General features: G+C 47.2%; 1 protein-coding gene across 1 annotated transcript in view; it reads left to right on the forward strand.

The window, feature by feature from the left end:
• Nucleotides 1-23,954, forward strand: part of LRP1B (LDL receptor related protein 1B) — a 642,156-nt gene that overhangs the window by 444,608 nt on the left and 173,594 nt on the right. Inside the window, exons 25-33 of the mRNA XM_054173601.1 lie at nt 54-251; nt 1,382-1,586; nt 3,685-3,849; nt 4,688-4,932; nt 11,965-12,096; nt 13,910-14,137; nt 16,383-16,557; nt 16,808-16,902; nt 20,431-20,580. Coding sequence (XP_054029576.1) covers nt 54-251; nt 1,382-1,586; nt 3,685-3,849; nt 4,688-4,932; nt 11,965-12,096; nt 13,910-14,137; nt 16,383-16,557; nt 16,808-16,902; nt 20,431-20,580 — 1,593 coding nt within the window. The remainder of the gene's footprint in view (nt 1-53; nt 252-1,381; nt 1,587-3,684; nt 3,850-4,687; nt 4,933-11,964; nt 12,097-13,909; nt 14,138-16,382; nt 16,558-16,807; nt 16,903-20,430; nt 20,581-23,954) is intronic.

Raw genomic sequence — 23,954 nt, forward strand, 5'->3', positions numbered from 1 at the left:
CAGTGCCTCCCTCGTGCTTCTCTTGCAATGTGTTGTGGTTTTTCTGCTTCCAGATCCCTTTGAGGCTTTCATCATTTTTTCTATTCGACACGAGATCAGAAAAATTGATCTTCACAAGCGTGACTACAGCCTCTTGGTTCCTGGCTTAAGGAACACAATAGCACTGGATTTTCACTTTGGACAGAGTTTGCTTTACTGGACAGATGTGGTAGAGGACAAAATTTACAGAGGCAAGCTCTCTGACACCGGAGGTATGAATTCAATCTTTCCTTTCTTAACAGTGAGAACAGCTGCAGAGTGTTGGAGCTCAGGAGCTCCAGCTAAGCTGCCTTCACAGAGATGAGTTTAGGATGATACTCTGCCTTTAGAAAGGGAGGTATCTAGACTGTGCATGATAAAGAACTAGAAATAGAGTTCTTGTCATGAAAGATTGCTTTTACAATAGGCTGGAGGGAGCAGGAAATGGCAGATGCCAAGGGCTGATATTTCTTCCTGGTCCAGTGAGTGCCAGAGCAGGGTCACCCAGGGTACTCCACACAGGAACACATCCAGCTGGGTTTGGAAAGTCTCCGGAGGAGACTCCACAACCTGTCTGGGCAGCCTGCTCCAGGGCTCTGCCACCCTCACTGTTGAGGTAAAACCTTCTATGTTCAGGTTTGTACCCGCTGTTCCCTTATTACTGTGCACCACCAAGAAGAGCTTGGCCCCCTCCACTTGACACCCACCCCTCAGGTATTAATAGACAGTGGTGAGATCCCCTCTCAGTCTTCTCAAGACTGATCAGCCCCAGGGCTCTCATCTCTCTCTTTCATAGGGGAGATGCTCAAGCCCTCTAAGCATCCTCCTGGCTCTTCCTTGGACTCTCTCCAGCAGGTCTCTGTCTCTCTTGAACTGGGGAGCCCAGAACTGGACACAGCACACCAGGTGTGGTCTGAGCAGGGCAGAGCAGAGGGGCAGGAGAACCTCCCCAGCCCTGCTGGCCACACTTTTCTTGCTGCACCCCAGGGACCCCATTGGCTCTCTTGGCCCCAAGGGCACTGTGCAGTCCCATGCAGAACTTGCTGCCCACCAGCACTCCAAGGACTTTCTCCATGGAGCTGCCTTCCATCAGGGCAGCCTCTAACCTGTCCTGGTGCCTGTTATTCTTCCCCAGACACAGGACCCTGCACTTGTCCTTACTGATCTTCATGAGGTTTGCCTGCAGCCAGCTCTCAGCCTGTCCAGATCCTATTGGATGTCTGCACAGCCTGACAGGTGTCAGCCATCCCCCAGTTTTATATCATCATATGATGGTCTGTGCCCCTGTTCACTCTGTCAGACTCTGTATTAATTATTTAAGACTCTGTTTTGCTTTCCTTTTTGCTTTTTGTTTTTCTTCCAGGTGTCAGTGCCATAGAAGTGGTAGTGCAGCATGGCCTGGCCACACCTGAAGGCCTCACTGTGGACTGGATAGCAGGAAACATATACTGGATAGACAGCAATTTGGACCAGATTGAAGTGGCAAAACTAGATGGCACTTTGAGAACAACGTTGATAGCAGGAGCTATGGAGCACCCAAGGGCTATTGCTTTGGATCCCAGATATGGGTAATGATAAAATGATTACCAGTTTGTGGTGCAAAGGATTTTAAGCTTGAATTCACTTTTTTTTGCTGTGAGTTATAGTTCCTAACTTGTCATTAATAGGCAATCAAAGTATATTTTGGTCCCAGTCCATTATTAGTGTGTTTTGCCTCAGTGGAGTGGGTCAAGAAAAGGTAATTTGGGAGATACAGCAAATTATTTGTTAGCAAATTGCTTCCCTTGGTTTGTTGTGGTTTCAGTTCATTTTTTGCTGTGGGTGTTAGCAATTGGAGGCTTAAATCTAACCTTCCCATGTGGAGGATGGACAGGTTTGGTTACTGCTGGGATGATTCATAGAATCACCAAGATTGGAAGAGACCACAAAGATCATCGAGTCCAACCTGTCACTACAGACCCCATGACTAGACCATGGCACCAAGTGCCACATCCAGTCCCCTCTTGAACACCTCCAGGGATGGGGACTCCACCATCTCCCTGGGCAGCACATTCCAACACCCAACAACTCTCTCTGCAAAGAACTTTCTCCTCACCTCGAGCCTAAACTTCCCCTGGCACAACTGAGGGGAAGTTTAATCTCACTTAGAGATTGTTTGTTGGGAACATAGAACGTGGCTTAGACTAAAACACTTTTCATGGTTGGTTCTTCCCCTTTCAAGTGGAGCTAAAGCTTTTCAAGTGCTGTCAGTGTATTTTTTTTCCTACCTGTTCCTGAGGGATGCTCTGTAAACTGGAATATTATGAGTCCTAAGTGTAGCAGGTTCAGCCTGCTATCATAAACATGTATTTTATCCAATGCCTGCCATCATGTAACAAAAAGTCATAATTGGGTGCTCCAAAAAAAAAGCAGTTTAAATGAAACTGTTGTTTGACTTTGTTGTTATATTGGCGCAATAAAACCTGTTTTCCCTCAGTGTCCTTTTAGCAATCATCAAACATCTTTGACAGCTCCAGGATTTTTAATCTTCCCAGGAAAAAAGAGAATTAAACCCCCAAACAACAACAAAACCAAAACAACAACAACAACACAATGACTCAAACTAACAAAAACAACCAACAGAACAACACAAGCAAACAAAACCCAACCAACCCACCCCAAACCAAGCAATTAAGAGGAAGAGGTTGCCCAGGGCAGTGGTGACTTGGCAGTGCAGGGATGATGGTTGGACTACATCTCAGAAGTCTTTTCCAGCCTAGACAATTCTGTGGCTTTACCATTTTTGACCCTTCTCCCTTGTTATGGAGATGTAGCATGACTTGTGTTCCTGGGCACCAAATGGAAAGGAACCTTGTTGGACTGAAGCTGTCTGATACTACTTGTAAAGAACATGATTACAGTCTGAGTCTCTGCAGTTAACTCTTTATAACTGCTTAAAAGATTTCCTGTCAAAGGTGTTCTTTTCCTTGAGCAAGTAAAGAGAAGTTTGTTTGTTGTTGTGAACTTCAGTTAAAGACAGTTAGGGCATAACTGCTGCTGCTACTTAACAAGAAACCTCTTTGGCTCTCCATGAGAGGAGATGGTACAGAACAGAGAGCGAGCAGCCCCCACACCACTTCTGGGCAGGTGTTTTAGCAAGACTGCTCTGTTCAAAATTTGCTAGGGACATAACCAAATTCTAGAGGTCTGCCTTGGAACACTTCCCAGTGAATGGAAATCTCTAGTTTAGCCTGGTGCCAATCCCAGCTGCTCTCCTTTTCTCCCCTCCCCATCCTCCTCACCTGTGAATTGCTTTCAAAGGCTCTCATTTTAATTACATGTTTTTCATGAGCTGTGTTTCTAATTCTAGAAGGGGGCAAGCCAGGCTGGTACTTGTATGAAGGGACATGAAAGAGGCAACAGCACTAACTTTATAGCTCTTTAAAAGCTTGGTGAGTTTCATGGCTGCTCTAACACTGCTGATGAAATATTACCTCTATGCTACTCTGCTACTCCAAAGGGTTTCTGCAGCTGCCCAAAGTAATCAGTGTTTGTTCCATTCATTTAAAACATGTGGATCTTTGAACTTTCCCCCCAGCTATTGTCTTACTGAACCATTTCAGATTGTTCTAAGTTCTTTAATATTTTCTTATGCCTTTCTTTTCCTTTTCCCTTCCCTCTCACCAGAATCCTCTTTTGGACAGACTGGGATGCAAACTTTCCTCGCATCGAATCTGCTTCCATGAGTGGAGCAGAGAGAAAGATCATCTACAAAGATATGGACACTGGAGCCTGGCCTAATGGCCTTACTGTCGATCACTTTGAGAAAAGAATAGTCTGGACAGATGCCAGGTGAAGTGCTAAGAGGTTCTCATGATCTGTGTGTAGATCCTTACCCTGCACACAGGAGTGTGAGCGTCGTGCAGTGCTGGGCATTGTGTGCCTCCAGTCTGGTGTGGGCAGGATGGACATTTCTTTAATGACAGTGCTGTCATATGTCACTTCCTCATGGGCTGTACCAGCAGACTTTACTGGCCCTGACCAGGCTTCTCAGGCATCTCATGGTGCCTGAGACACCCTGGCCATGGTCCCAAGAGCTTGGCCCCTGCCTCAGCGAGGCACCACTGCTTGGGAATGGCCCTGTTGGTCCAGATACCAATATGCAGAGTGACTTCCTGGCCTGACCCTATCTTGTCACTACAAACCTCTCTGCTGGCTTGGACTCTTGCTTGAACCTGCCTGCCAGCACTGTGGCCTGCTCTTCTCTGCTGTGGTGAGGGCAGTGGAATGTGTCCCTAGACGGTGAAGCTTCTGCCTCTGCCAGCTGTAGTATCACCCCTGGCTCCCTCTGCCTTAGAGAGCAGTTGCCTGCTTGTCTTCCCTGACACTTGTTAATGAACCCAAGCTGTTGCCCTCTTTTTGCCATAACTTCATCTGAATGGAAACTCTTTTCCTTGCTGTGTTCTCCTAGCATGGAGGTAAATTTGATCTTGAAAACAGCATGCAAGCAAACCTGTGCTTCCTGTCCTTAGTTAATTGCATTCACCCCAACAGCTGATCTCCAGAGCTGGTGACTGAGCTGTACACATCCTCTGGTGTTACCAGGATGTGAGAGTGAAGTGCTTTCGAGACATTCTGCAGCAATGCCATGTGGTTTTCATGCAACCTTAGCTGTGGGGCTGTCTCGTAGGTCGGATGCCATTTACTCTGCACTGTATGACGGAACCAGCATGATAGAAATCATCCGGGGCCACGAGTACCTTTCTCATCCCTTTGCCGTCTCCTTGTATGGGAGTGAAGTCTATTGGACAGACTGGAGGACCAACACGCTTGCAAAAGCCAATAAGTGGACTGGCCAAAATGTCAGTGTGATACAAAAGACAAGTGCTCAGCCTTTTGACCTTCAGATCTATCATCCCAGTCGTCAGCCACAAGGTGACTATGGAATTGTAGTTGTTACAGGGGTAGGGGGCAAGGGGGGTGGGAGTATTCTTTTTCTATGCAAGTATCTTTACATGAATTTGCCTTAAGTGACAATTTTTAAACGCTGCATTTAGCACCTCTAGTGCTCCTTGGGTGGTGGTAGAAGCTGGATTCCAACCAGCAGCTTCCTGGGATGAGTGGCTGTGAACATTGCCCACCTGGACTCTTGTTGATGTGTTCCAAGCACAGTGCAGACCACCTGTACTGAAAAGGCTTCCAAGTTACTTATGATGGGGCCCAGAGTGACTAGTCTGATAGTGCTAAACACACACCAGTGTTAGCTGTCTTTCTTTTGCTCTTCTCCAGAGGATGGTTATCTTTTCCTGGGAAATGATCTCTGGATACAGTCCTTAGCTGTGCAGATTCACTTCCTGCTGTAATTTGCCTTCATTTACTCCTTCACTTGCCTGTCTCTATTTGCTTCTCCGTCTTCTTGTTCTGCATAACAGATGCCACCACTGCCTTTCCACCTGTACAGCCCCAGCTGGGTGTTGTCCGTCAGCTGATACTTCCCCAAAGCACATCCTCCTCACTTAACAGCTTATGTCTTCAAATGACATCTTCCATTTCAACTGAACAGAGTATGTCTTACATGGGAGAAGGAGCTCATCCTGCTGGAGGCAGGGGTCTGGAGTTTAAAAACTCCAGAAGCAGCAGACCTTGTGTTTGTGTGTGGCTAACAAGCTCAAGTGAAAGGAAGTTCCCAGGATGTGCATTAAATAAATAACAGGAAATTCTTTAAATGATTTCTCAAGTCATTGCTTTCCCTTTTTCACCTCTGTGTGCATTGCCATCTTTTTATCACTTTATAGAGCATAACATTTTTTTACACCTGAGCACTGCTGCACACTCCTGCCTAGTGCCTAGGCTCTGTCAGCAGGTCCAACAGGAGTTGTGTATTTAGTACTCTTCAGCTGCTTGACAATGAGAACTGTCCAGATGCTATCTGTCTGATAAATAGATAAATCTTCTGTTTAATTCCTAATGAAAAATGCAGGACTCAGCAAGGACACAGCTCCCTGAGGCAGATTTGCCATTTCTCTGGCATAGGTAAAAGCCTTAATGAATTTCTTACAATCCCAGCTGAAGCATCAAAAGATTTTCTCTCTGAATCTTTCAGCCAGATGTTAAATATGTAGTGGAGAAAGTTTTCACTGATTTTAGTGCTCATACCTGTGAAGATTCATCGGGCCCAAGAAGGAAATCACAGAGCAGGCCATTAGCTACACATTTATGATCTTTCTAGGGTATAATTGTACCTCTGCCTTCCCTGGAGCTCCAGGATTACAAATGCAGAGGTTTCATTTAACTGGAGTAAAATTGTTTTCCACACTAAATTTTCTGGCTTCAATGATGGCAATACAGAGACTCTACCTAAGTGTGTTGCTGATTACATGAGCAATAATTAAATCCAAATTAATTATAGAGAAGAGTGACACATTTGCCTAGAATCCCAGAATGGCTCAGGCTGGAAGGGAGCTCAGAGCTCATCTGCTCCAACCTCCCCACCATGCCCAGGGACACCTCTCAGCCAGACTCAGCTGCTCAAGGCCTCATCCAGCCTGGCCTGCAACACCCCCAGGCAGGAGGCAGCCACAGCCTCCCTGGGCAGCCTGGGCCAGTCTCAGCACCCTCCTGCTGAACAACTTCTTCCTCAGCTCCACTCTAACCCTGCTCTGCCTCAGCTTCAAACCATTCCCCCTTGGCCTGTCTCTAGACACCCTCAGGAGAAGTCCCTCTGCAGCCTTCCTGCAGGATCCCTTCAGGTTGTGGCAGGCAGCTCTGAGGTCCCCCTGGAGCCTTCTCTTCTCCAGGCTGAGATTTTGCTGTGATTTCCTCCTGACACCTACCTGTTGGTAGCACTATCAGTTACTTCTCCAAATGTGCCTTCCCTCAGACACCCATTTCCTCCTCCTGCTGACCAGCTGAAGAGAGGTGAACTGAAGGTCCTTAGTGCAGTGCTGACACTTGGCAGTGTTGTCCTTCTTCCTAACAGTTATGGCCACTTCTGCCATCAGAAAAAGACTTCTTTAGTGGGCTTTAGAGTTTCTCCTTCTCTGACTTTTCAGGTGTTGAGACTTTGAAAGTTCCTGTAGCCCTGGCTTGGGAATCATAGATGTTGATGGAAATCATTGGCAAGTTTTGTTGCATGGCTGTTTGCTGAATCAGATGCTGGACTTCATTCTATGTGAAGTGAGGAGGACAAGGTGGTTATCTGAAGTAGCAATGAAAGGCTATGGTAGGATGAGGAGTACAACAACGTGGTCCCAATGAAACTTCTGCAGTGACTTTGTTGGAAGGATACTTGGAGATTTCTTTGTGTTGATAAAACTAGAGCTACACTGATGTTTGGAATAAAGTTACAAGCAAAGTATAGGACAGGAAGCTGTTGATATGGTATTACAGGCTCTCGGGAGATTAGAGGTTGGAAGGGACCTCTGGAGATCATCCAGTCCAACCTCCCTGAGAAGGAGACTCCACAGCCTCTCTGGGAGCCTGTTCCAGGGCTTTGTGACCCTCACAGTGCAGAAGTTCCTCCTCATGTTGAGGTGGAACCTCCTGTGCTGGAGTTTATATCCATTGCCCCTTGTCCTGTCACAGGGTCCAACTGAGCACAGCCTGTGCCCTCTCTCTTGACCCCCCAGCCCTCAGCTATTGATAGACATTGATCAGATCCCCTCTCAGTCTTCTCTCCAGACTAACCCAGCCCCAGGGCTCTCAGCCTCTCCTCCCCAGGCAGTGCTCAGTCCCTTCAGCATCCTTGTAGCCCTCCCTTGGACTCTCTCCTGCAGATCCCTGTCCCTCCTGAACTGGGGAGCCCAGAACAGGATATGCAATATTCCAGGTGTGGTCTCAGCAGGGCAGAGTGTTGCTGAGCATTTCCAAACCTCTTCCTGGAGAACAGGGCTCAGAACTTCTCCACAGGAGCTGGAATGCCAGCTTGCTCAGGACAGGCCTTCTGATGTGAGCATGGTGCATGGATGTGCAGGTGTAGGCAGAACTTAGCCATGATGGGCACCATGCAAGTACAAGAGGCAGACTCTGCCTAGCTAAAATGTGATGCCACGAAGGGACAGATTCAAGATGAATGTAGTGTGGAGGATAAGTAGGTCCTTAGTGAATGCATATTCAAAGGAGGCAGGGGAAACTGTTCATTTGTCAGCTGGTGCTAGAATGTCTGAGTGAGTATTTTAAAGGTTGCTGGCCAACCCCTCCACCCCCCCTCCATTTTGTTTGAATAATGTGAGAGAGAGCAGTCAAGCAGCAGAGTGATGACAGTGATACATGGGCATCAGTGCACAGGGCTGCAAGGGAGGTGGATTGACAAGTAATCAGCACTGGAAATCAATTGAATCATGCAAAAGGCTGGCCAGTTGGTGAAAATGCCACTTCTGTGAGTGGCTGTGATCAAAAGGAAAAGATATTGGTGGAAATGATTAGGACAAGAATAAAGAACCACAGAGAGGGCAATGTGATGCTGTGTAAATCCCTGTCACTGCCATGGCTTGAATGCTGTGTGCAGATCACAGAACAGATAGCCAGGGAAGCTGACAGGCTGATCAAGAGTGTGGAAAAGGGTTTTGTATGAGGGCAGTTGAGCTGCTGCTGCTTGAAATACAGCTTATAGGCAGGCTGCTGTGTGATGGCAGGCTGTGAAATCAGGAGTGGCAGGGAGAAGGTGAGCAGGGAATGGCTGTGAAGTTATTCCCAGGAGAACTAGGAGGAAGTGCTAGAGCTAGCAGAGGGAACTAAGAGCCAGGTTTTGGAGAGTGACAGCAGTAGCCTGGCTGTTTGCCTGCAAGAGAACTAGGTGCTGTTGGAAAGTCAAGAGGGAGCTTAGCTCTTCCTGGGTGCCAGCAGGGTGACAATCTGGAGGGACATGTGTATATCTCTAGCTATACATGCACACAGCTGTGCTAGAGATCAGTCATCTGTAGGTCATGGTAGCTTACTGCTCCACATGTGCATGCACGTGCAGACAGCTGTGTCTGCCTTGCAGCACCACCAGTTTGGTATCCCAGGATCTCTGAGAGGAATTGTGACATGGACAGGTGGCAGCTAAGTTGTGCTCTCTCCTCTTGGGTGATGCTTACAGCACACTTTCAACCACAGCTAAACTGAAAGGCCTTTTGGTTTTGTTTTCGTCTCTATGCTCTTCTGCCTGAATTCCATGCTCAGCAGCTTTGGTGCAGAAGAACACAGTGCACTACTTGCACAGAGAGACAAGATGAGGATTATTATTCCCAAGCCCTAAATAGATCCTTGTGAGAGGCAGTTGTGTGGGTAAAAAGAGGCTGAAGTTCCACTGAAATTGCTGCTTTGCATTGGCAAATAAAGGGAGCAGTGTTTTGTAAAACACAGGACCGAGTCCTAAGTCTCACTGCAGCACTCTCAGCAATGCCATAAATGCAAGAGGTTCATCTCCTGAGATCTCTTAAGACCTAAATGATTCTCTGATCTCCTTCAGAACGTTGTCCAAGCCCTAAATGAAGCTTCATTTTTGATGTGTGGTTCATAGGGCTGGATGGCATATTTACTGTTATTAATAGCCTATTAATTATTCATGTTTGTCTTGAAGGAGGCCTGGATCCTTCTTCATTTCAGTCTCTTTTCCTCTGCTTCACATCTGTTATCGTGCATGGGAAACTGTGGACTTGTTAAACACCCAGAGCCAAGAAAAGGGGTGGGGTAAAATAAACATTTTTCTGCTGTAATTTTTGGGAAAGAGAGGAGGAAATAAGGATAAGAATAAGGATAAGAGGGTATTTAGCATTGCCCAATAGCAAAGAAGATACTAAGTCATCAACCATGAGTAATTATTTTTAAGCTTATTGCTCCAGCTGACTTCCTGTGGGAGGTTTAATGGAGCTGACAGAGAGGGCATGGAAGGCTTCTCTTGTATAAGCCTTGGGGCAGCAGGAGAAACTGCAAAGGCTGTGGGAGTGCTGAGTGGCACCCAGGACTGCCAGCCTTTGAAAGGGCACATGGGGAGAGGGCTTCAGCTTCTGTTTGGTTTGGGGCAGAATGCTGGAAGATGCTGAATTTCACTGACCTTCATTCTTCCTGCAGACAAGTTGGGAGCTAAAGGGTTGAGGAGCTGAGGGATGATACTAAGGAAGCACACATGGCTGAGAAAGAAATGATTCAGTGGAGCAAAGCTTTGAGTCTTTGAGTTTTAGTGCCTGAGTCTGAGCTAAATTTATTTCTCAAGGAAATGAATCCATCAGCTTTCCCTACTTATCTAATTACTCCCATTACAGCCGAGCACAGCGTTGGAGGAATATATTCTGAGCTAATTGGGTTTGTTAATTATAAGGTTGTCTCTCCAGGTTAGTCATTCCCATTGCCTTCCTCATCACTGTTGTGTTTCTAAAGGGTTGTGTGGTTTATTTTTCTCTTAGCAAAGGGAAGAATCAGCATTCATTTATGCTTCAAGAGTCTCTTCAGGAGTGCTCTGGAGCTGTGTGCCATAGTCAATGAAGATCATCCCAGGTTCTGGAAGGCAAAGGTGTCCTCTACACTCAGCCTTCTTTCTGCTCATGAGAGCTGTTTCTACACATCCTATTCAGCCAGTGAGCTGTGGGAAGTGACTTGAGAACAGCTGCACTTAGGAGAGGTTTGACTTTCAGAACAGTACAAATACTTTGGCTTGCTTTTTCAGATAAGCTCTGCATGGTAGCTTTGCAGCTACCGTGCTGGGAGACAGATCAAAGTGGCAGGGAGCACTGGATTCACCACAAACTGTTGCATCATCCAAGCTTTGCTGCTTCAGGAAAAAAATATGTATATAAAAATTGGGTGCTCAGATCCTCAGCTTATGAACTCTTCCCATTCCCTCACGTGTTGTGGTCAGGAGTCTACAATTCTCTGCATGTAAATGCTGTAAATCACAGTCACAGGGTGGCACACAGGACACATCCAGGTGGGGCTGGAAAGGCTCCAGAGCAGGAGACTCCACAGCCTCTCTGGGCAGCCTGCTCCAGGCCTCTGCCACCCTCACAGGGACAAAGTTTTCCCTCCTGTTCCTGTGGCACCTCCTCTGCTCCAGCTTGCCCCCAGTGCCCCTTGTGCTGTCCTTGGACAGCCCTGAGCAGAGCCTGGCTCCAGCCCTGCACATCTTGATCCCCAGCACTGAGGGCAGCCCTCAGGCTCCTCTGCTCCCAGCCCCAGCTGCCTCAGCCTGTGCTCACAGGGAGATGTTGCACTGCCTGCAGCAGCTCTGTGGCTCTGTGCTGGACTCTCTCAAGCAGTTCCCTGAGGTCCTTCTTGAGCTGAGGGGCCCAGAACTGGACACAATATTCCAGCTGTGGCCTCAGCAGGGCAGAGCAGAGGGGCAGGAGAACCTCTCTGGACCTACTCACCACAGCCCTTCTGATCCACCCCAGGCTGCCCTTGGCCTTCTTGGCCACAAGGGCACATTGCTGGCTCAGGGGCATCCTGCTGTCCACCAGGACCCCCAGGTGCTCTTCCCCAGAGCTCCTCTCCAACAGATCAGCTCCCAGCCTGTCCTGGTCCTTGGAGTTGTTCTTTCCCAGATGCAGACTCTTCCTACTCTTGTTCTTGTTGGATTTCATTCAGTTTCTCCTTTCCCAATCCTGTTCAGGTCTGGCTGCATGGCAGCACAGCCTGAGGGGGCATCAGCCACTCCTCCCAGTTTGGTGTCATCAGCACTGGCTGACAGTGCCCTCTGTGCTCTGATCTGCAAACAGGCTGCAAAATCCTCGCTAGGAGAATGTAACCAGTGGCTTCATAAAGCTGCAGTGAGCATTTTTGTGGCTGTTCTAGCCAAACCCACCCCAGCATTTCAGAAGAAAGCCTGCTTGGGCCAGAGCTGGATGGTACCTGGGGGAAGGTGCTTAGTCCAGCGAGGTTGGGTTTGTATCCAGCAGACCTGCCACCCCTTTCCCACCAAGGCAGCCTAGAGCAAACCCTGGTTTCAAAAGGTGTTTGTTATATTTTGCTCATTCCACGGTTCACTTCCAGCTCCCAACCCCTGTGCTGCCAACGAGGGCAGAGGGCCCTGTTCCCACATGTGTCTGATCAGTCACAACAGAAGTGCTGCCTGTGCCTGTCCACATCTGATGAAACTATCTCCAGACAAGAAAACCTGCTTTGGTAAGTTCCCCCCCAAACCACCCCACCTCCTGACAGCTGTGTTTGGGTTAGAATTTCGAACTGGAGCAATTAAAGCACAGCCTCCTAAAGCCAATCCCTGCCCTTCCTTTCCATTTTTCTATCTTAAAGGGCCAGCTCCTCTTCGAGGCTTGCTAAATGCTGCTGATATCTGAGGGGTGTGGAGCATTGACATTTACTACCACAGCTGGTTTTCCTCTTGCTTCTGTGCATGGTGTGTTAGCAAGGAAAAATCTCTTTGGAAAACAGAGAGGTTTATACTGTAAAGAGCATCATCAGAAAGTGATGAGTCAGGGAAGCTGAATAACAAAAGGCTGCTTAATAGCTTAAATCTCTACCTGCTCCTCTGGAGCTGCCTTGGTTTCATTTGCTGCAAGGATTAAGGAAAGGAAAAGTAAACATTAGACATGCAGCCTTGCAGGGGAGTCCTACAAACCTTTACAATAAACACTTAAGCTACAGAAGCCTCCAAATGTCAAATAATTGTGTCTGGTATCTGTAAATCCTTGCACCACATTGCTCTGTTCAGTGCTGATTAATAACACTGGGCAAATACAAACATTTTGTCCTATGAAGGAGACAGCCAGGGAAAAGAGTTACCTTCACTGTTCCTTCACAGGCATTTGCTCCACTCATGTTGACTTTGGGGATAAAAAGAGTTCTAGTTTGGCTTTAATGTGTGGCCACTGTTCATTTAGGGATGTCTAAATTACAGTGATCAAGGAGTTTCTCTGCCTTTCCCTGCTCACAGGGACATCATGAAAGCCCTTGTGAGTTTTAGTGGTGGAAAATCTGCCCTGTTACAGAGATACTCTTCCCCTGGGACCACAGAATCACTGAATGGGAGGGGTTGGAAGGCACCTCCAGAGATCACCCAGTCCAACCCCCCTGCCAGAGCAGGGCACCCAGGGCAGGGCACAGGAACACATCCAGGGGGGGTTGGAAAGGCTCCAGAGCAGGAGACTCCACAACCTCTCTGGGCAGCCTGCTCCAGGCCTCTGCCACCCTCACAGGGACAAAGTTTTCCCTTCTGTTCCCCTGGCACCTCCTCCTGTCAGTGCCTGTTGGGAGGTAAAGCTGAAACAGCATCTTTTGGATTGGGACACATGGGATAAATTTGAGAAACTTACCACTTGGTCAGTTTTGCTTAGCCATTCCCAAGGCCATGGTGAGTTGGTGGTGTGGCAGCATGATGGCCAGCATCCGGAATGAAGGTGTTTTCATACAATCAATAAGGTTGGAAGAGACCTCAAGGATCATCAAGTCCAACCTGTTACCCAACACCTCCTGACAACTAAACCATGGCACCAAGTGCCACATCCAATCCTCTCTTGAACACCTCCAGGGATGGGGACTCCACCACCTCCCTGGGCAGCACATTCCAATGGAGAATGACTCTGTGAAGAACTTTCTCCTCATCTGCAGCCTAAACCTCCCCTGGCACAGCTTGAGACTGTGTCCTCTTGTTCTGGTGCTGGCTGCCTGGGAGAAGAGACCAACCCCCACCTGGCTGCAACCTCCCTTCAGGGAGTTGTAGAGAGCAAGAAGGTCTCCCCTGAGCCTCCTCTTCTCCAGGCTAAGCAACCCCAGCTCCCTCAGCCTCTCCTCGCAGGGCTGTGCTCGAGGCCTCTCCCCAGCCTCGTTGCCCTTCTCTGGGCACCTCCCAGAGTCTCAGTGTCCTTCCCAAATTGAACGGGCCAGAGCCCTGTGGTGCAGAGTGGCCTTGACTGCCTTGCCTCCTGGTAGCTGTGTTCTGGAGAGGCTGAGGAGTGCCATTTTCCCTGGTTTTGGACAGAAAGGAAGAAATTCCTGCTTTATGCCCGGCGCTCCGAGATCAGAGGAGTGGACATAGAGAACCCCTACTTCAACTTCATCACAGCCTTCACCGTCCCCGACATCGACGAGGTGACCGTCATAGACTTTGACGCCGCAGAGGAGCGCTTGTACTGGACTGATGTCAAAACACAGACCATCAAGAGGGCCTTCATCAATGGGACTGGCCTGGAGACCATCATTTCGAGAGGTAAGCAGTGTAACATTGAAGGAAAAATAATCCATCGTGGGGAAGGGTGTCCTGAGCATGATAAAACATGGGTGTGAAGTTCTTCTCACAGAATCACACAATTACTGAGGCTGCAAAAGACCTCTGGCATCAATCCAGCCTAGGACCCAACACCACCACACCAGCTAAACCCTGCCACCAAGTGCCACATCCAAGCTTTTCTGAAGGCCTCCAGTGATGCTGGCTCCACCTGGGCAGCACATCCCAGTGCCTGATCAGCCTTTCCATGAGGAACTGCTTCCTAATAGCCAACCTATACCTCCCCTGGCACAGCTTCAGGCCATGCCCTCATGTCCTGTCACAAGTTGCCTGGGAGAAGAGCCTGACCCCCACCCGGCTACAGCTTCCTTTTAGGTAGTTGTAGAGCATGGTGAGGTCCCCTCTAAGTTTCCTCTTCTCCAGGGTGAACCCCCCCCAGCTCCCTCAGCCTTTCCTCATCAGACCTTCCCTCCAGCCCCCTCCCCAGTCTTGTCACTCTCCTCTGCTATCTCAGAGACAACTTTACTAACAACTGGAGATGTTCTCAGACCCAGCAACAGGAACAATGCTTAGAGTGAGTTTTAGAGCTCTTCCTTACACCATGAATTGAGCTACCAGGGAGAGAAAGAGTAGTTGCTGGGTTTTTTAATGGTAGCAGAAAAAGCCCATAGTTTAGTGTATAAACTGTGCAGGGAAAACTCAGAACACTTGTCAAGCAACTTCACAAACCTATCCTGTGTGAGTGTTCACTTGTCAGCATTCCTCCATGCTCTTTGTGTTGTGGCAGAGTTTTGTTGGGGCTTTGTTGTTGTTTGGGTTTTTTCGGTGCTAGGTGGAACTTCTATACAACATTTACAACACTCTGATTCTCTGCCCCATCAAAAGATTCCAAAGTCCACTGCCTGTGTGTGAATGTTCTCATTTGCTAGCAGCTGTATTTTTATACCGTTTCATGGGCAGCTTTGTAAGCACATCCTCGTGGGATTCTGGTTGGATGAAGTCTTATGCCAGTGTCACAAAGATGCCAAAGTCAAGCTTTAACCTTTTCAAGAGTATGAAATGATTACTGGCTAGTTCCTCCAACCAAAACAACCCAAAAAGGCAGGGGATCAGTTCAAAATGGGTCAAGACTATGCATTCAGTAACTCCTGCTGCATCCTCGAAGCTGGCAGACTTCCTGGTGCAAGCCAGTTCCAGCCACATCCACGGCAGTTTGTCAATGACAATAACTCTGTCAGTGGAAGCTGTATAGAGATAGAGTGCAAACTATCAACTGGAATGAAATCATTGATCACCCTTGGCCTGTTTCCTCATCTACAGAGATGGCCAATGTGAGCCATTGCTCTGCCAAGGCAGAGTGGCATCTTGCTATCCAGCTACTGATTTCATTTCCAGCATTTGAAGCAAATCTTGAGAAGTGCTAACGTTGTTTTCATCAATGGCTTGCAAGGATGGCTGTCACGTGCAAAGACGCTTGTCAAGCTGCCACATTAATCCCATCTTACAGTTTTTCTACCTCTGGCTTTGTGGGTTAACCACAGAAGGTAGCTGAGCCCCACAGAGCCACTCACTCCTCAGAGTGGGATGGGGGAGAGAATTGGAAGAGTAAACGTGAGAAAGCCCATGGCTGAGATCCAGGCAGCTCAGCAGGAGCAGCAAAAGCTGCATGCACAAGCAATTGACTCACTGATTCCCTCTGGCTGACAGATGCTCAGCCAGTTCCTGGAAAGCAGAGGACTGAGCTAGAGTCTTCAAAGCCTTCAGACAGAAACCCAAACAACTTCTTCAGTGACAAAGCTTCTTGGCTAGCTATCCACTACATAAACTGTGCTGTAGAGCAGTGATTTTAATTCAGACATTCTGTGTGAGCCTTCCTGCTTCTAGAGTCTAGAGCTGTGAAATTTCAGCAGACTTCTCTTTCGGAAAGCCACCGAACGTTCAGTAGACAAAGGCAGCCCAACAAAGAAGGCTGAAGCTTGCTTTTACATCCTGAGTAGCGCTGATGTGTGTTCAGTGGGGTTGTTGAACTTCCAGTGGAGGCAGGCTCCTTCTACGTCCTCATCCCTTTGAAAAAACCCCACAAGGAGCAGCACTTTGTAACAGCTCCCTGAGCAATCAATGCCTTTGTAAGCGGCAAAATGCTCTGCGTGTCAGCTCCTGCCGGAGGATTGCACCCAGAGCCATCCAGAAATAACATCCCCGCTACGACTGCTTTCCCTTTCTGCAGATACTCAGAGCATCAGAGGCCTTGCAGTGGACTGGATCTCCCGAAACCTCTACTGGATTAGCTCGGAATTCGATGAAACCCAAATTAATGTGGCACATTTGGACGGTTCCTTGAAAACCTCCATCATCCACGGCATCGATAAGCCCCAGTGTCTGGCAGTCCACCCCGTGAAAGGGTAAGGTACCACCCACAGCAAAGCTCAGCAGAACATTTCTTCTTTGCTCACATTAAGAGATTTCAGACTTCAAGTAAATGCATGCTCTGGGAGCACTGCTTCCCTGCCAGGGCTCCCCGTTGATTAAATCGTATCAGCAGTACTTGCAGGCTCTGCCTGCCTCTAAACATGGGAATGTTTCCACTGCTGAGGTGTTAAAGATGCTGTGTGCACAAAGCAACGTGGTAAACGTGTTCATTTTCTTCTTCAGTAAGCTCTACTGGACAGATGGTAACACAATTAACATGGCAAACATGGATGGCAGCAACAGCAAAATTCTCTTTCAGAACCAGAAAGATCCTGTCGGTAAATACCTGTTTCATTTTTCCTCCTCTACTTCCTGCCACACATAGGCCAGGAAGGCAGTCAGTGAGTGGAATTCCACTGGAGTGCATTCTTAGGGATTCAGGATTACCTCTGTACTTTCTGAGGGAGATCATTTGGTCACTGAACGTATTGTCAGCCGAGCAGCTGTTTGTTGTAAAGCTCTGACCCCATGCACCTGCTGGGTTGTTTACAAGGGCATGGCTCTTGGGAGCTGCTGGAGCGTTGTGCTCTCAGGAGCTTTGAGGCAGTGTGCATTAACGTGCTTGGCTCACTGCCTCCGCTATAGCCAAAGCACTCCAGGTTTAGTGGGGAGGAGGGTGTTGTCTGGGGGTTTGTTGTGGTTGGTTTTGTGTGTTTGGGTCGTTTGTATATATTTTTTTAACTAGAGCTCACTCCTTTCTTCTGAACAAAGCATTTTGCTGATGATTATGGTGCAGCCCTATCTGCTGCTTTACCTGTCTCATTTTCCAGGGTGATTCTACTTCAATAGCCTTTGTAATGGAGTTTATTTTTCTTTTGAATAGGAAACATAATCTCCAAACACAATTGTTGTAGTTGTTCTGGAGACTGGCCCTTGAGATGTTTATCTGCAATGTATTTTGTTTGTTTCAAAGACGTTCTCTCTTAGGTCTGGAAGTGCATTCGGCAGAGAAACAAACCTAAGACTTCTCTAATATTATTTTTTCACCTGTGGCCAGCCATAGACAGTTAAAACAGAAACTTTGGGTTCCCCTTTCCCACCTTAGTGATTCAAAGTCCAAATACTGTCTCTGTGCTGTTCTTTTCCCTGAACTTCAGGAATGAAGCAAATTGAAATACCAAACGTGATGATCTGTTAGTGGAAGATCTCATTGCCTGTATGGCTTTAGGATTGGGATCTCTGTGTGTGAACTGGCAGAAGAGCTGCCAGTGGTGTTCTTTCTAAATACTAGAATGTTTAAGGAAATGTGAGTGAGGGAAGGGGGAAATAGAATAGAATAGAATTAACCAGGTTGGAAGAGACCTTTGAGATCATCTAGTCCAACCTCTCACCCAACACCATCTAATCAACTAAACCATGGCACCAAATGCCTCATCCAGGCTCTTCCTAAACACCTCCAGGGATGGGGACTCCACCACCTCCCTGGGCAGCACATCCCAATGGCCAATCTCTCTTGCTGGGAAGAACTTCTTCCCAACATCCAGCCTAAACCTCCCCTGACACAGCTTGAGACTGTGTCCTCTTGTTCTGGTGCTGGTTGCCTGGGAGAAGAGACCAACCCCCACCTGGCTGCAACCTCCCTTCAGGGAGTTGGAAAGAGCAAGAAGGTCTCCCCTGAGCCTCCTCTTCTGCAGGCTAAGCAACCCCAGCTCCCTCAGCCTCTCCTCACAGGGCTGTGCTCCAGACCCCTCCCAGCTTTGTTGCCCTTCTCTGGACACCTTCCAGCATCTCAACATCTTTCCTAACCTGAGGGGCCCAGAACTGGACACAGGACTCAAGGTGTGGCCTAATCAGTGCAGTGTACAGGGGCAGAATGACTTCCCTGCCACTGCTGGCCACACTGTTCCTGATGCAGACCAGGATGCCCTTGGCCTTCTTGGCCACCTGGGCACACTGCAGGCTCATGTTCAGCCAGCTGTCTACCAGTACCCCCAGGTCCCTTTGTGCCTGGCTGCTCTCCAGCCACTCTGAGCCCAGCCTGTAGCACTGCCTGGGGTTGTTGTGGCCAAATGCATGTGGAAGCAGTGATGGCCTGGTCAGGGGACTAGTTTTTTGGTCTTTGTTTTATTTTAAACCACAGCAGAGTCCTTGGAGGCCAGGATTTTACAATCCATGTGTTCAGGGTGACTTTGGCAGCTGGAACATAAGTCACCCACACTAGAATGTGTTGTGAGTATCTGTGATGCTCATGGCCAGTAAGTAAACTATTTTCATTGGTAACCACAGGACAATTCCTGGCAAAAACAAAATGCACACTCACTGACAGCAGTGAGTGCACCAAGGTGGAATAATACAGCAGGGGAATGTTTTGGGAGGACAAGTGTGGTAGGCTTGAGTAGAAGGAAATGGGAATGTGATTCCCGTGGCTGGCTGCTGTGTAATTGGAATACCCTTGTGTAGAAACCCCACTTTGGTATCTGAAGAAGCAGAGAAGCTGACAAGATAACACTGTAATTGCTCTGTAGACTGCATTCATAGCAGCCCCATGGATCTGCCATGGTGAAACCAGGGAGCTGGCTGGTGGCAGCCAGAACTACAGATGCTCATCTCACCGTCAGGAAACCTTTATGCTTGCATAGCACCTTTGTAACCCAAGGCTTTGAACAGCTCCAGGGATTAACTCGTAGCATAGTCCCTCCACACTCCCAGGAAAGATTCCTGTGCTAGGTTGAGGCCTTGAGCAGCTGAGTCTAGTTGAGAGGTGTCCTTGCCCATGGTTGGGAGATTGGAGCAGGTGAGCTCTGAGGTCCCTTCCAGCCTGAGCCATTCTAGATTCTAGGCAAATGTGCCACACTTCTCTGTAATTAATTTGGATTTAATTATTGCTCATGTTATCAGCAACACACTTAGGTAGAGCCTCTGTATTGCCATCATTGAAGCCAGAAAATCTGGAGTGGAAAATAATTTTACTCCAGTGAAATGAAACCCCTGCATTTGTAACCCTGGAGCTCCAGAGAAGGAAGAGGTTCTGTGACTGACCTATGGTATGAAATGCAGTCAGTTTTGGCATCTTTCTGCTGCAGACCTAACATCAGAGATGTCCTAGTGCCAAAGCAAATCAGCATGGCAGGTGGTGTCACCATGTCAAGTGTATTTCACTGTGGAAAATCTGCTACACTTACTTGAACATGTTTAGAGGATCATGGAAGTCTCAATTGTATTCCTAGGTCTTTGCTCTTACTTGCAGAAAGTCAGAGGCTTTATTCATTTAGCAGCTTGTTCTGCAGGTGTTTTTCTTTCTATGGCCTTCTTGCCTCTAGCTTCAAGGAACCGATGGTGGCATCGGCTCCCTGTGAAACGAAATCCGCACTATGAAATCATGGCAAATCGCTCTTAGGTTTGGCATTTCTGCATGCTGAGCATGTAGGGAGAGAACAGACTTTTCATCCCTCTGAACCACAACTATTGGCCTGTTTTCTAAGCCTATCCATTTGTGATTTTTAGAACAGAAATGATAGCTTCTAGTTTGCATTTACTAGTGGTTAATGACCTCACTTAGGGCCTCAATTCGTTTAAGCAGTTGCTCGTTGTCAGCTAATGCTCTTTCATTGCTCTGTTACTGACTGATTCCTGTAGATGCTGTAGAGAAATAAAAGGCAGAGATCTTTTAAAAGGCCTGGATTATTTTTTCCAGTATAAATGGCTGAGTTTGTTTAGTTTTCTTGACTGTATTATTTTTTTTAAGTGTGAGTGGAGAGCTGTGTGCTTTTTTGTGCTTGAATAGACTTCTGTTACACAAAGAGCTTAGGACGAAATGCACAGTATCCATTCCAGCCACAGTTAACAATGGTATCCATTCATTACAGGGTTATCAATAGATTATGGGGAGAACAAGCTTTACTGGATCAGTTCAGGAAATGGAACCATAAACAGATGCAGCTTGGATGGTGCTAACCTTGAAATAATAGAATCCATGAAAGAAGACTTTACCAAGGCCACAGCTTTAACCATCATGGGTAAGTCCAGTGGTAATTCATTTTTTAACTGATTGGAAGATAATTAGTAATGATCTATTGTGGTAGTTTGAGGCTGGGGTGCCTTTAAGAAACCAGAAAGTTGAAGACTTCCAGAGGCCAGAGAAGTCCAGGAGGTGGACTAGGAAGGTGTATTTCATTCCCATGAGTCCTGCATCCATATAAACCTGGCTGCAGAATGAGGTTTTTCCCTCCCTCTCTTCTCCCAGGAGCATGCACAGGCTCTCTTATCTCTTGTGGAGGAGGCCTGATGCTGGCCTTGGCAATGCTGCCAGTTAGGCCTGGAGCAGCCTCACTGGGGCCTGGAGCAGCCTCACTGGGGCCCGGAGCTGCCAAGCCAAATTTTAGCTGTGTCACAATGGTTTCGTATCAGAGATTGGGGGGGGAGGGGGCACATGAAGTCTTGGGTTTGTTGGCCTGGTTTAAAGGGAGGGTTGTGTGAAGCTTTGGCTTAATGAGCTTCTGTGTTAAACCCAGACTATGGATTTTGTGTATTTTATATGCTTTGTCCTGTTTTATGTAGTTATGAATAGCATTTCAGTGTCCATTGAAACTTCCCAGTCCTACCCAATCCTTTGTGTTTTGCCCCTTGTGGAAGAGGTAACAGAGCACTCTGGCTGGCTCTAAACTAAGACACCTATCAAAACCATGGAGAAGCTGTTGGTGGCTTGATGTAAATCATACCTACAGTGCAGTCACTAAGGAGGCTGTTTGGCTTGTGAGTGATTGGCTTTGATGTTTCATCGAAGAGGGCTCACAGTCTGTATTAAATGTATTCTAAATACAGCCTTGCATATGTATGTGTATGCACAGGATGAAGGCAACAGCCTGATGGCTTCTATTTGCTATAGCTCCTTGTAAAGCACATTGGAAGGAGGGCTCTATGCTTTTTGTTACAGATAATTATCTGTGACTTGGTTGGTTGGTTTTTTCCTGCTGCTTACTTCTCTCTGCTGTCTTATTTTGGAGTATCTCTAGTTTGTTGCTTTGTGAAGTTTGTTGCTTTGGCTTGCACTTTGTGAAGACTTCTTTGGGTTATGAGTTCCTGATGGGTGCTTGGATAAGTTGATTATTGGGATCTGCAGATGTATGCTACATAATCTCTGTGCTGAATTGGTTAGAAAAGTTGTGTTTGTTGTGCTTTGCACGTTGAAGCACACACTGAGGTGTCCCTGCCCATGGCAGGGGGGTTGGAACTAGATGATCCTTGAGGTCCCTTCCAACCCTGACAAATCTGTGATATTTAGAATGCTCACAAGCATCTCAGTCATTAAAAATAACGAACCCAGAGAATGGTAGCATGAGGGAAAATGCCTAAAACTTCCCAGCAGTCATTAAGATCCAGACTGCTGAGCACTGTGGGAATGTTACCTTCAGTTGTTGCATATGCATCTCCTGGCTTTTGCTGGAAATAGGAGCAGTGTGTTCAGAAATGGCAGTGTGACTCAGATTCTAACATTTATATTATTCTAGAGATAATTTTGGAGCTTTCTGCATTCCCACCCAATGCTTTGCTGGCCTCTGTTTGGCTTCAGTTACAAACTATTTCTGTTTATCTTGGAAACTAAAAAAAAAGTAATCAAGCTCAGTTGCTAAGTAGGCTTTTGTTGGGCTAGTTGACTCCTCACTGCCAGGCTTGTATCAAGTACTTAGTTTGATTATATGATTAATCCAAGATCCAGATGTCCATCAGGATGTTGTGCTTGTGGGAGTGACACTAGCTTAACTCCAGAGGCTTGCTGCACGTGGGGTAAATGGAGTCATTAAGCAGTAAGCTGCTAAAACAGTTTCATATTCCGCCAGGGCTGAGCTCTAAATGCTGCCAAAATGTGTTGGAGAGGGAATGCTTTTATACATGACCTCAAACAGGAGGGAGTTTTGCGTTAGGAGTCCCGAGCGCTAGTACAGACAAGTTGTCTGTTGTTGATTTGATTAGGAATAGAACCAGAGTGGGCAGGATGACCTTTAGGGGACTCTTGGAGGTCTTTGATATGAGGTGTTGTAAAGAGTATTTATTCCTGCTCTCACTGAGGTGTCTGTGGTGTCAGGCCTTCACCTGTGATTCACAGCAATGATGACCCATTGGGGACGGTGAGTAAAGAGTTGATAGCCATCGTTTCAAGAAGATTGTTTCAGGCTTGTTTGTGTGGGAGTGGCTCCACTTCTGCAGGTGTGGGGACTCTAACATTCACATCTAACATTCCTGGGATGCTGTATTTTCATGGGTGATGACAATTCTTCCTATTCAGAATTAGTGACCAAACCTTGCCACGTGTCTGGGTTTCCCTGCTTCTTTTGCTCTGGGGTTAATTCATTGTTTTGGAGCCATGGTTGGGATAGGCTGAGAGATACCATTGCAGTATGGTTCCATACCGGAATCCTTTGGAGAGCAAACAAATACAGGTTAGTAAACAGCACTGTAGTGCTGACAGGAAAACATGAAAAGCTTCTGTATCCCTTTCTCCAGGATTCTTTTACACAGATACTGCAGCAACATAAATGCTGTCTGGTTTCCTGCAGTGCTGGTGGCTTCGCATCAGCTTCTTGTAGTCAGGCTTCTGTGCCTGTGACATGGGTCAGAGCAGACAACTCAGCGTGACAGGGAGCAAGATAAGAGAGCTTTAGTTGATAACTGAGCATAACTAACAGTGTCTAAATAAAGAGGAATGTTTAATTACTTCCCCTGTGAGACTGTACCTTGATGGTGCATGAAAACTGAGTGCCCCTGTTGATCTGGTTGCCTGCAGGTTTAGCAGGAAGCTTTACCAGGTGACTCGCAGCAATTGTGACCTTTTTTTGTGCCACTTTGGATCGGTTTCATGGCTTTTCTTGACTGCTTGTATCTAAAGGCACAGTAAACACATACAGAACAGCATGAGCTGGGGTGCTGCATTTTGCAGAGGAAACCAACATCAGCTGACACATCCAGTAGTTTTTGCTATATATTGTTATGCTGCAAAAGATTTTTTTGATCTCTAAAAAAGGAATGACTGACAAAGGCTTGGCCCAAGACTGACTGACTTCTTGCTTTGGTCATTGCTGGGCTGCTCTGCTCTGTGGTATCTTGCTCTTTGTTAATTTCTACATGACTGAAGGAATGAGAAGCTGTTTGCCGTTCTGTGGCCACCTACTGTTACGTGAACTCAAGAAATACTCTTGATGAAGGCAGTGAAGTTTTGGGTTGCTTTTTGCTGTAGCTTCATGGAGTAGCTCAGGGCTTGAGCGGGCAGTGATGGATGGCACTCCCCTTTAGTCCTAGTCCTCAATCTCCTCATTGTTTGTGCTTCCTTGCTTTCAATCCCTCTGCTGTAGTGGTGCAGGTTAGCTGTTGTAAACTGCTTGCAAGTGACTGTTTC

This window comes from Dryobates pubescens, chromosome 2 (assembly GCF_014839835.1).
Source record: "Dryobates pubescens isolate bDryPub1 chromosome 2, bDryPub1.pri, whole genome shotgun sequence".
NCBI classification, from domain to species: Eukaryota; Metazoa; Chordata; class Aves; order Piciformes; family Picidae; genus Dryobates; species Dryobates pubescens.